Source organism: Capricornis sumatraensis, chromosome 1 (assembly GCF_032405125.1).
Source record: "Capricornis sumatraensis isolate serow.1 chromosome 1, serow.2, whole genome shotgun sequence".
Lineage (NCBI taxonomy): Eukaryota > Metazoa > Chordata > Mammalia > Artiodactyla > Bovidae > Capricornis > Capricornis sumatraensis.
This window is the reverse complement of record NC_091069.1, coordinates 174,342,710-174,355,370: the sequence shown is the minus strand read 5'-3', so window position 1 is coordinate 174,355,370 and position 12,661 is coordinate 174,342,710. Positions and strand designations below refer to the sequence as shown.

General features: G+C 41.1%; 1 protein-coding gene across 2 annotated transcripts in view; it reads left to right on the top strand.

The window, feature by feature from the left end:
• Positions 1–12,661, top strand: part of HACD2 (3-hydroxyacyl-CoA dehydratase 2) — an 88,057-nt gene that overhangs the window by 11,691 nt on the left and 63,705 nt on the right. For both annotated transcript variants that reach the window (XM_068964639.1, XM_068964632.1), the window contains one exon: positions 3,068–3,086. In XM_068964639.1, the coding sequence (XP_068820740.1) occupies positions 3,068–3,086 (19 nt within the window). The remainder of the gene's footprint in view (positions 1–3,067; positions 3,087–12,661) is intronic.

Here is a 12,661-nt window from a genome sequence, read left to right as displayed (position 1 = left end):
ACTTCCTCATTTCCTCTACTTTGTTATTTATTTGCTGTCCTTATTCTAACTTCAGTTAAGATTCTTTCCCTATGTTCGTAATTGTTTTAATACTGTTTCTATTCTAGTGCTGGCCTGTGCCTCTGCTCTGTTATTTTCCTATTCTTGCCCAAAGTGCTTTCTGATACTCTTATTTTTTTTAATTTTAATTTTAATTTTTACTTTATTTTACTTTGCAATACTGTATTGATTTTGCCATACATTGACATGAATCCACCACGGGTGTACATGCGTTCCCAAACATGAACCCCCCTCCCACCTCCCTCCCCATAACATCTCTCTGGGTCATCACCGTGCACCAGCCCCAAGCATGCTGTACCCTGCGTCAGACATAGACTGGCGATTCGATTCTTACATGATAGTATACATGTTACAATGCCATTCTCCCAAATCATCCCACCCTCTCCCTCTCCCTCTGAGTCCAAAAGTCTGTTATACACATCTGTGTCTTTTTTGCTGTCTTGCATACAGGGTCATCATTGCCATCTTTCTAAATTCCATATATATGTGTTAGTATACTGTATTGGTGTTTTTCTTTCTGGCTTACTTCACTCTGTATAATCGGCTCCAGTTTCATCCATCTCATCAGAACTGATTCAAATGTATTCTTTTTAATGGCTGAGTAATACTCCATTGTGTATATGTACCACAGCTTTCTTATCCATTCATTTGCTGATGGACATCTAGGTTGTTTCCATGTCCTGGCTATTATAAACAGTGCCTCGATGAACATTGGGGTACATGTGTCTCTTTCAATTCTGGTTTCCTCGGTGTATATGCCCAGCAGTGGGATTGCTGGGTCATAAGGTAGTTCTATTTGCAATTTTTTAAGGAATCTCCACACTGTTCTCCATAGTGGCTGTACTAGTTTGCATTCCCACCAACAGTGTAGGAGGGTTCCCTTTTCTCCACACCCTCTCCAGCACTTATTGCTTGCAGATTTTTGGATCGCAGACATTCTGACTGGTGTGAAGTGGTACCTCATTGTGGTTTTGATTTGCATTTCTCTAATAATGAGTGATGTTGAGCATCTTCTCATGTGTTTGTTAGCCATCCGTATGTCTTCTTTGGAGAAATGTCTATTTAGTTCTTTGGCCCATTTTTTGATTGGGTCGTTTATTTTTCTGGAATTGAGCTGCATAAGTTGCTTGTACTGATACTCTTATTTTTAAATCCAAATGTATTCATCATAAGTTGATACCTGTATCTTGAGTGCTTCATTATGTCATTGTGTCCCCAAGCATTTATATGTGGAAATACATGTTTTTTTAAATAAACAACTTTCTTCTTATTCCTAATTTACATCTCAGTTAGGATGTTGTTAATTTTCATTTTTTATAGGTAAGTTATACCATCTCTGAATTATATAGTAAAGGAGGCAGTATAAAATACGTGATTAAAAGGGAGAGGTTGGGTCTCATATGACTAAGATCTGTTCTATCACACAAAGAAGATATGATTGGCCTTAAGTGTTATATGTCCTTTTCTGCAGTGTCCCTGTTGTGAATCAGCAGCCTGGATGTCTTGCCACATCCATGAAAAGAGTAGGTTTTCTGTCTAGTCACTATCATCTGTCTTGTCTCAAAGGATGCTCGTTGGTCATCTTTGATTCCATTTCATTTTAATCAGCACGTAGCTTAGTTTTCCTTGATCTTGCAATAGGAGGTTCAGCTTATCTTGTGATATTCACACTTCGAGATTCTTTAGTAGTGTTTTCTTTTGAAAAATGTAAGATTTGAAGTCTAGTAATTCTTTTGTTCTCTTATCAGTTATCAACAAATTTGTGCAGCTTGATTTTTTTTTTTAATCCAAGCCACCCTCTGCCCCACTCTCTTCAAAAAAGACTTATCTGTCGACTTAAATACCAAGTCTTACTAGGCATGATGTAGATGAAGCTAAGTCTTGTCAAGGTATAGTTTTTTCAGATATAACTAATGTACAGTGAAATGATAGAAAATGCAGTACACCAGAAATAAAATCTAGGTTCTTGATCCTGAATATCACTTTCTACCTCTCTTAAGTTGGACAACTTTTCTAAGTTTTTGTTTTTTCATCTGGACATAGAGGTATGTGTCCTGCCCATCTGCCAGGGTGATTATAGTTCCAGACAACACAATGACAGCTACAGCAATGTAAATTCTAAAATGCACTGCAATAGTTGTTAGTCTTATCGCCCAGAAAAACTTTGGTCGTTAACTCAATCTTGTGGATGGCTTCAAATTACTTTAGTACTACCACCCAGGTTAAGGTGCTAGATATAGGATGAATTAGAAGGGGATTTGGAAAAACCTAATTGGCTGGTTAGATGGCCATTGAGGTAGAGAGGAGATAGCAGTCTCATCTATGCACTGGAAATAAAAAACTGGGGAAGATGTGCCAGAAGCATTAGCAGGACTCGGAAACTTGCTTGATTTGAGGGCGAGGGAAAGGAAAGAGCAGTTGAATTGAGAGTGGGAGGTTGGTGGTCAAGAGGCAGGTAGGTATGAAAGAAAGAGAGGGTGAGCTACCTGTTGAAGCGTGCCAATCTAGCTTTAGATGTCCAAAGGAATGTGGGGCTGGAGTTCGAAGAAATCTGAGGTTAGAGATTAGATGGGGCCCAAGGGTGGAGCTTTGTAGAATGAACGTCTGCGCTGAAGGGCCTGCCAGGCAAGGATGGTGTCTTCTGATCCTGTGTTCCACAGTCTGTGACAGTTCTGTACAGTGTGGCTCAGGGGACTTGCAACCTCTGCTCTTACTAGTATATGTCTTACAGAAGAAGTCATTGACATCTGCTAAGCTATAGGGTGAAATGTACTCCCTAGCAAATCCTCCACAGATAAAGTAAAAATGAACAAAAAACTGAATAAGAATTCGCATTTTGTTAAATACCCTGTAGTGAAGTTTACAAATGGAATGTTCATTTTTAAAATTCAATACTGCTGGCAGACATTGCTCTATTCTGAGTGAAGGCTAATTTGTATGAAATAAAGCTATTAATGTAATATTATTGATCTTTACTAATTCTCTTTCCCCCCTTTTTTCTCTCCAGATTTTACATTGTGCAATAGGTAAGTATAGAATCCCCCCACCTGCTACTCACATACTGTGAATTCTTTTTTTTTTAAGTCATAAATGATAGGTTGATTAGATTCTTACTGAACATTAAAAAAACAAAACTTGAATCATTATTCATAGAATTGCTTAGGTTCTTGGCTTCTAAAATCATAGGTACTATTTAGATGTTCATTGGACACTTTATTAAATACCATGCCTATTTTTGTGTCATTTTAAAAAGGTTTCTCCTACCTTCTGAATAAAGGATAAATAGGGAAACACTAACATATTTATAACCATGTGACTTGGAGTGCTAGATTTTGTTGAAAGCCTTCTCTGATTACTTAAATGTTATATTCTCTTCCTTATCTTTTAAAATGGAGTACTGTGTATATTGCTTGCCTCATAGATGAATATTTAATGTATGTGAGAGGGACTGGAAAGTACAAAGGGTTATACAAATGTGAAGGATTTTTTACTAAAAGCAGATGCAGTGTTTCCTTTTGGGAGAATGGGGAGGGTTATCAAATTCTGCTGTAGAACTGAGGCAAAGCTTCTAGTCTCGGGTGGCTAGACTCCTCTCAGCAGAAATCAATTTTGGAAAGTTGATAGACCCTGCGGAGTAAGCCCATGGTGGTTGCTGTCTGTATATTTGGATTTCTTACTCCAAGGGAGGATTTGAAGTTGATAACTCATTGAGAAGCAGCAAAGATCTGAAAACTCCAAAACTGTGCACTCAAACCATTATGGCCCTGATCAACATAATTGATAAATGAAATGGGTACTTATTATTTTTGGGGCTCTGGGGAATTCAGAAATGAGGAGACTTACAGCTCAGGTGGAGACCGAGCAAGCTCTCCACCGTGGGCTGTAAAGGGATCACTGATACCTGGACTCCATTACTTTTAAAGAAGACAAATATCTTCTTTATAAAGAATTGCACCTCAGTTATTTTCTCACTAGAAGGAGGTCTGCAATCAGGAATTTCTGAAATGATTTGCAGAATTTTGTATGAATGTATCTATGTTTATTTGAGAAGGTAGGTAGCATTCATAACTTTCATAGATTCTCAGAGTGAGTATATGATTCAGAAGGTTAAGAAAGGCTGCTTTAGCACCTTTAAGCAAGAGATTTGAAAGGAGCTTGGAGACTCATTTATTTTCAGATGGTCTGAGCTTTACCAGAGAGGTTAAGGGACCTGGACCAGGTCACGTGGTCCCTAAATGGTACAGCCTCACTTGGGACCTGGCCAGTCTGAGCCAGAGCCCACTTGCCTGACTTTATTTTATGGTGATTGGGTTTCAGCTAGTGTATAGTCTTTGGTACGTTCCCTTTTTAGTCCTTTATCTATAGTTTTGAGATGAAAAATGTGTCCCTTCTTAAATGCTTAAATTTGCAGATTGGGGAATATATTCAGCCAGACAGAGTTCTGGAACCACTTCAGGCCTCTCCACATGACTCAGCCCCGTGCCCCCTGGTTCCTCCACTCTCTTAACCTTCAGCTGCCTCTGTGTAAAGCTCTTAGATGTGTATTTTTTGTGTTTTAGTATTTTAATTATTACTTAACTGTATTTTAATACCCAAATCTCTTGCATCTCTCTTATAATATATTCTCAGGCCTCTTTATAAAATTTCTACTCCTAGAAATAAGATTTTGGGCAAGTATATTCATTCTCACCAGGAGCTTGACTCAGTGCCTCCCAGATGGGGCAAGACACTGATGGGCAGTGGGAGCAGAGAGGTAAATAGGCAGAGACTTAGGCTCAGGAGGCCCACAGTCAGATGGCCACCCCTCGGAGCTTCTCTAATGGGATGCGCTCCGAGGACTAGCATCTATGTCCCCCTCTGCTCTGACGGTTCACTGACCAGTGTCCCTAGGTCTTCGTGTGGTGCCTGACACACAGAAGATACTTTAAAATTCCTTCTTATTTTCTCAACAACCTTGTTCTCAGTGAGTCTGTCTCTTGCATCATCACCCTTTGTCATCTGCCTTTTCCGTCTCAGCTCACAAGAACGCTCCATCCTGAAAATGACTGTGAACCTAACCTTTGACCCTTCCTTCCCCGCTTGTTGCTGTGTAATTCCTCTGCATCCCTTTGACCAGGCTCATCAATGCTGCAGCCTCTCCCTTACCCACACTCCCGTAGCCAGGTGGTCATCAGGTTTGCTCAGTTCTGTTTCCTAGATAGTTCTCAGAGTCTCCTGGTTTTTGCAGTCCTATTCAGGATCTGAGTATGTCTTATTTGGACTCCCATATGGATTTCCCTGAACTCGTAGGCTTACGATATTAATGTTAGTAATAATAACAGCGAGCATATAATCAGAGTGCTTACTATGTCCCAGTACTTTACATTTATTATTTGTTTACTTCCCAATTTACAGTTGACAAGACTGAGGCATGCAAGGTTTTATATCTCTCCAGGTTTCGTGTAGTTAATAAGCCCAAGAGCTAGAAGTTGAACCTATGGCTGTGTGGCTTCAAGTCTGCTTCCATCTCTCAAGGGATTTAGTTAAAAGATACTTCTGAGCATGTTGCTTGTGTGCCTAAAACTCTTCACAGGTTTAAACTTCTTCATGATTTGGACCCTGCCGTCCTCCCTAACCTTACCTGTGTCCCTGCCTCCCACCCCATGCTTTAGCAAGCCTGACCTCATGGTACCCCACCCACCCATCCCGCCCATAAGCCATGCTACTGTGCTATTTCTTACCTCTGGTCTGTGCCCAGGCTTTGAGCTCTGCCTGGAGTGGTAGCCCACCCTCTGCGGCAGGCAACTTCTCCTAGTAAACTCTCCTGCCACCCACTGGCTAGATTGTATACCAGTCCTCACTTTCCTCTAATACCCTGCAACTCTTTTATTGCACTTTCCACAGTGTATTATGGTCTGTCACTGTACCTGTATCTCTCCCCAACATCACTGAATGTTTCTGAGAATGAGAACTGTTTCCTGTTTTCTGTATCTTAGCACATAACAGTTTATGGCTCCTAATGGGAGCTCAGTGAACTGAAGACTACTCAGTGATCATAATCCTACTAAATTCTGGTGACATTTTCCAAAACTTGTTTCAAAATGCTTTCAGTTCCTTAAAATTCAATAAGAATAATCATAAATAGGCTGTTTTTAGCATTGGCCTAAAGGCAATCTTTTTTTTTTTTTTTCCACTCATGATTTGAGTTTATTTTTGGAATGATGGTTTATTTTCCTGTGTCTTTCTGCAACTTCACTGTACCAGCTTGGTCTTCTAGAAACTTGTTTTAGAGCCTTGAGATGTCTTGAGTTTGCATATTGTTGATAAGAAATCTAGACCTTAGTCAGACCTGGGTTAGTTACTAGCTGTGACTTTCAAGATGTCACAGCTTCTGTGTGTCTTCGTTTCTTCATCAATAAAAGGAGGATAATAATACCTACCTCTGAGGTTACTGTGAAAATGAAATAGGACATGCATGTAACACATGCATGAGAAAATGGTAGCTATTAGCAATACTAATGTCATAGAGTATTAAAAGTTTTATTCTGTCCCTAATGTAATGTTCCATACTTAGATTAATATAACTTTTCCATATTCTAACTTTTCCTCAATTGCAGTTTCTGTGTAAGTGAGGACTTCAGGGCCTCCTATTCTTAGTATGGGTTGGAGTTGCTTGTTCATAGCTTTGACATTGAAACATAAACTAAAATTCCACATGGGGGATTCATTTCTGTGAGAAAGTCAAGCCTCTGTCTTTCCAAATGGGTTTCTATGTCCCAGCTTCTGATAGTGCAGGAACAAGACTTCTTTTGGTGAGGAGCAAATGATAGCCCATTTGAACACATGTTGAGGACATATTTTTTTAAATTAAGGTATAATTGACATATAACATTGTACTGGTTGCAGGTATACAACATAATGATTTTATATATGTATATATTGTGGAATGATCACCACAGTAAGTTTAGTTAACGTCCATCACCTCGTATATCTACAGTATTTTTCTTGTAATAAAGACTTTTAAGGTCTGCTCTCTTCGCAACTTTCAGGTATGTGATAGAGTGTTACTGACTGTAGTGGCCATGCTACGTGTCACGCCCCCAGGACTTACTTATTTTATAACTCGAAGTGTGTGCCTTTTGCCCAGCTCCATTCATTCCCCCTGTCCCAGGCCCTGCCTTTGGCAACTGCCAGTCTGTTCTCTGCATCTCCGAGTTTGGGTTTTTTCCCCTAGATTTCACATACAAGTGAGATCATCCAGTGTCTTTTTCTGGGATAGTATTTCTTACATGCTGTGGTTGCAGCCCGCAGCTCAAGATTTGTAGTGCTTTTATTCGTGCAGTGTTTCCTTTCTGGAAATGAGGATTTTCAACCCAGTTGGCACACATCTTTTACAAGGCTGCAAAGAAGAGTTGTGGTTTTCTTAATCATGTGGTACAGTTTGTATTGAAAAAAGTTTTCTGCTTTTCTGTGCTTTGCTCTGATTAGATTGTGGAAGAGGCATGTTGGATATGAGTGGTTCTCAGCTGACTCCAGAGTATGGTTACCTTACTTTGTTGGGATAGAAATTAGAGGTAGAGGGATAGGAACTGGTGACACTGGTAAGATGTGACATTGTGTGTTTGGTGAATCTTTGTGTTGAAACTTGCTGTTGTTCAGTCGCTCAGTCATGTCTGATTCTTTGCAACCCCATGGACTGTAGCACACGAGGCTTCCCTGTCCTTCACCATCTACCAGAGTTTGTTCAAACTCATGTCCATTGAGTCAGTGATGCATCCAACCATCTCATCCTCTTTTGTCCCCTTCTCCTCTTGCCTTCAATCTTCCCCAGTATCGGTCTTTTCTGATAAGTGTTGAAACTTATACTGTCAGGATAAATAAATTTAGAAGTTCTTGATTGAAAACTGTAGAACAGGAGCTCAGTCATAGCCCAGAGGGTATTGTGTCTGAAGTTGAGTATTAGTACTCTAATATCATCAACAGACAAGGACAGAAGCCCTCACTTAGATAGGGCAGATTTGTGGTTTCAAATATTTGCTGTATGTTCCAGCTTGCACCCTTCTCTCAAACTGATGACATTCTGTTTATTTTTAAAAAGTGAATTTTAAGGAATTTGTAATTACCTTACAAAGGTAGCATATGGCTTCAGATTGAGTTTATTAAGTAACAAATGATGCCAAGGAGGAAAGGGGCAGCTGCTGAACAGACAAGCACCAGAAGACCCAGTCTCCTCCCACCAGAAATCTCTTCCTTCCCACCAGTGACAGAGAACTAAATCCTTTCCAAATTGCACACCTCTCGTCTCCCCCTGCCCAACCCCGCAGAGGGTCAAGCATTCATCAGTCATTTCCAATGCAGTATTGTGAAGGAACAACCCTCACATATCATAGAAGCCAGACCCGGAACTCTCCATGGTGCAGCAAAAGAGAACTCTGAAAGGAAAGAAAGCATTGTGGAGGGAAGGGGTGATCCCCCCGGGTCTGCTCACCTGGAATTCTGCTTTCACCCCGCGTCCAGCCCTCATAGGTATGGCTGGGCACAGAAACAAAATGGCTTTCCTTGGTTCCTGTTAGCTTAGTTGACATTTTTAAAATGCACTTTACCAAAATTGAGAAAGAACAGAAAGGGAATGAGTATCAGAAATACAAACTTTAAAAATAGTCATATTCCCAAAATACAAATGTCTGACCCTGAGATCTGTCTCCCATTTTGTTACTGGAAGCTGACATGGGGTCACACAGACCTTGCTGGCTCTCTTCCACCCTGTTCTTACTGTGTTCAACCCTGGGACCCGTTTTCCCAAGCCCGCTTTCCTGGCTGGGGAAATAAAAGATGGTTCAGGTTTCCATTCAGAAGCTGCTTTCTGCCTGGGGGCATGCTTAGTAGTGGTACTGGCAGGGGAAGGAGAAGCCCTTTAAGCTGGGGAAATGGACTTGACCTTTCCCAGCAGGCCAGCCTGAGTCCATTGCCTGGAGGGCTGTCTGGGTGCAGTGGGGAGGTTAGAGGCCTGGTCAGCTCCTTGCAATTCTTCCTTTGTCATTTGTTAATGAGTATAGTCTTTTCCCCAGCATCCTGACCCCAGAACTCCACCACGGCCATGTGCAAACCATAATCTTTCCCAGATGAATCAAGCCCTTCAGTCCAGCCTAGCTCAGTTTCCCTCTGCTTTAGTCCTTTGATTAGCCTGTTGCCTCCCAATCACATTCTGCCTCCTCCTCTCTAGACAGAGAGAGAAGAGGAAAGAAGGATAGTTCTAGCACCTGCATCTTCTGCTCCTGATACCCACAGTTTCACTGTTCTCTGAATAAACTTTGCATTTTCACACTCCATAATTTTGTACATAAAATGTCCTTTCCCTGGAACACACAGCTCCTTAAGTTGTTCCCAGCTCTGTGTGAATGTACTGAGATGAAAGGAAGGTAGAAATAGGGCATGCTCATCAGGAGCCCAGGGTGCCTGAGCAGGGAAGGTGGGGGACTTACCCAGAGCTCATGCACACTGGGCTTAACCAGAACTCAGCGGGTCCCAGGGTTGAGCCAGTGAGAACAGGATGGAAGAGAGCCAACAAGGTCCATGTGACCCCGTGTCAGCTCCCGGTAACAAAAGGAGAGCTAGATCTCGGGATCAGAGAGCCTCCTGGCACCTAGCAAGCACTCAGTAAGCGGTCGTGGCTTCTCCATTGATTATTAGTGGGCAAAATGCAATCCCCGAGGGTTTCTGTGCTCACTTGGAGTTCAGAAGGGAAGGCCATGAAGAGAGCCTAGACCAAGGAGTTTTACCCTTTGCCATCTTTATAGGAACAGCTTGGGGTTTGGTTTGAATTCAAAGCTGTTATTGAGATATTTAAAATCTCTTCTCTGTGAGGTAATATTATCTTGTTTTCCAGGCTATCAGGAATCAAGCTAAGGCAAACCAACCCCACTGGAAATATCACTAGCTGTGTGATAAGTCAGCCATCCTCCCCCTGGGTGTTAGTTTTCACATCTGAAGAACTAGGAGTTGGACTAGATAATAAATAATCTCTTAACATTCCTTTCAGCTGGGTGATCTGAAATGCCATGAAACTATGAAGTAGCTTTAGCGATGTAGGTCAGTTATCTGAGCAGGGATATAAAAGGAGGCTGTGTGTGTGCTTGGTCACCTCAGTGGTGTCTGACTCTCCGCGACCCTATGGACCATGGCCTGCCAGGGTCCTCTGTTCTTGGAATTCCCCAGGCAAGAATACTGGAGTGGGTTGCCATTTCCTTCTCCAAAAGGAGGCTGCACTAGATGTCTAAATATTCCTCTGTGTGTGTTTGCTAAGTTGCTTCCGACTCTTTGTGACCCTATTGACTGTAGTCCACCAGGCTCCTCTGTCCATGGGATTCTCCAGGCAAGAAAATTGGAGTGGGTTGCCATGCCCTCCTCCAGGGGATCTTCCCAACCCAGGGATTGAACCCACACCTCTTATGTCTCCTTCATCGGCAGGTGGGTTCTTTACCACTAGCGCCACCTGGAAAACCCCGTTTAAATATACCTATGATATGAATATTAGGAAACTTGTTTAAGTACAGTAGTTTTAGTACATTTCCCTCGCAGTGCTTTTTTTCAATTGAAGTATAGTTGATTTAAAAGTTGCAGGTGAGTCACAGTTTTAAAGGTTATACTCCATTTATAGTTATTATAAACTATTGGCTGTATTCCCTATGCTAAACAATATATCCATAGAGCTTATCACCCCTACCCCAATCTTAACCCCTACTCTTAACCCCCTACTCTTAACCCCCCTACCCCAATCCTGCCCTTCCTCGTTTCTCTCTCCCCACTGGTAACCACTAGTTTGTTCTCTATATATATGGGTCTGTTTCTTCTTTGTTAAATTCACTTCGTTTCACTTTTGATTCTACATATAAGTGATTTCATACAGTATTTGTTTTTTTCTTTCTAACTTACTTTACTTAGCATAATGCCCTCCAAGACCAACCTTGCTGCAGCAAATGGCAAATTTGATTCTTATTTATGGCTGAGTAGTATTCCATTGTATGTTAATAGCACATCTTTATTCATCTGCTGAGGGACATTTAGGTTGCTTCCAGATCATGGCAGTTGTAAATAATGCTGCTGTGAACATTGGTGAGCATGTATCTTTTCAAATTAGTGTTTGGGTTTATACCCAGGAGTGGAATTGCTGAGTTATATGGTAAGTCTATTTTTAGTATTACTGAGAAACCTCCATACTGTTTTCTACAGTGGATGTACCAGTTTACATTACCACCAACAGTGTACAAAGGTTCCCTTTTCTCTACATCCTAACCAACATTTGTTGTATTCTTTTTGATCATAGCTATCTGACAGGCTTGAAGTGATACCTCATTGTAATTTTGATTTGCATTTTCCTGGTGATTAGCAATGTTGAACATCTTTCCATGTGTCTGTTGGCTATTTGCATGTCCTCTTTGGGAAAATGTCTGTTGAGTTCTGCTCACTTTTTAATCAAGTTGTTTAGGTTTTTTTTTTTGATGTTGAGTTATATGAGCTGTTTGTCTATTTTGGACATTAGCCCCTTACCAGTTATATCATTTGCAAATATTTTTCCCAATTCAGTAAGTTCTGCTTTCTTTTTGTTAATGGTTTCCTTTGCTGTTCAAGAGGCTTTAAGTTTAATTAGGTCCTATTTGTTTATTTTGTTTTCTCAATGCAGTTTGAAAGCCCCATCAGAAAGTGGATGTGAGTGGGAGAGGGACACTCACATTCTATGGCATACATTTACCCATGATCATCACTAGATGGCACCGTTGTATTAGTAAGGAGATACACTGCCCTTAAGGACTCCTGGAGGACGTCTAATAAAAATAGACAGTAATGAATCGATAGCTGAAACTGAGGAATGAGCGAATTAACAAGAAAAAAGAGAAGTGGATGTTTTTCTATTACTGTTTCATGCTGCTGCTGCTGCTGCTAAGTCACTTCAGTCGTGTCCGACTCTGTGCGACCCCATAGACGGCAGCCCATCAGGCTCCCCCGTCCCTGGGATTCTCCAGGCAAGAGCACTGGAGTGGGTTGCCATTTCCTTCTCCAGTGCATGAAAGTGAAAAGTGAAAGTGAAGTCACTCAGTCGTGTCCGACTCTTCGCAACCCCGTGGACTGCAGCCCATCAGGCTCCTCCGTCCGTGGGATTTTCCAGGCAAGAGCACTGGAGTGGGTGCCATCGCCTTCTCCACACTGTCTCATGACTTGATCATTAATATTTTAGGTAATGAAAAGCTGAAACTTCCTGTATTGCCCTGGAAATCCTCTTATAAATATTTCTTAATTATAGGCACAAGGTACCTTTAAAATTAAAAATTAGCTTAATTTGCTTAATTAAAAAGCTAGAGGAAACAAAAGTATTTTAGAAGATCTCTGGTCAGATGGTGCGAGAGTCTGAAGTCAGTGAACCTTCCACTTATGTTCTTAGCTTCTAAAGCAAAGTTAGTCCAGCAAAGCTGGAAATACCATCTAGTAACCGAGTTAACTCCCTTGAAGCAAAAAGTGAAAGTTTAGCAAAAGAATTCCTTGGTTTGTGAGTCCATGTTAGGAGTTAAATGGTAAATAATGTGTTAATGAAGGAAGCAAGAACACTTTGGAATACCTATATGCTGTA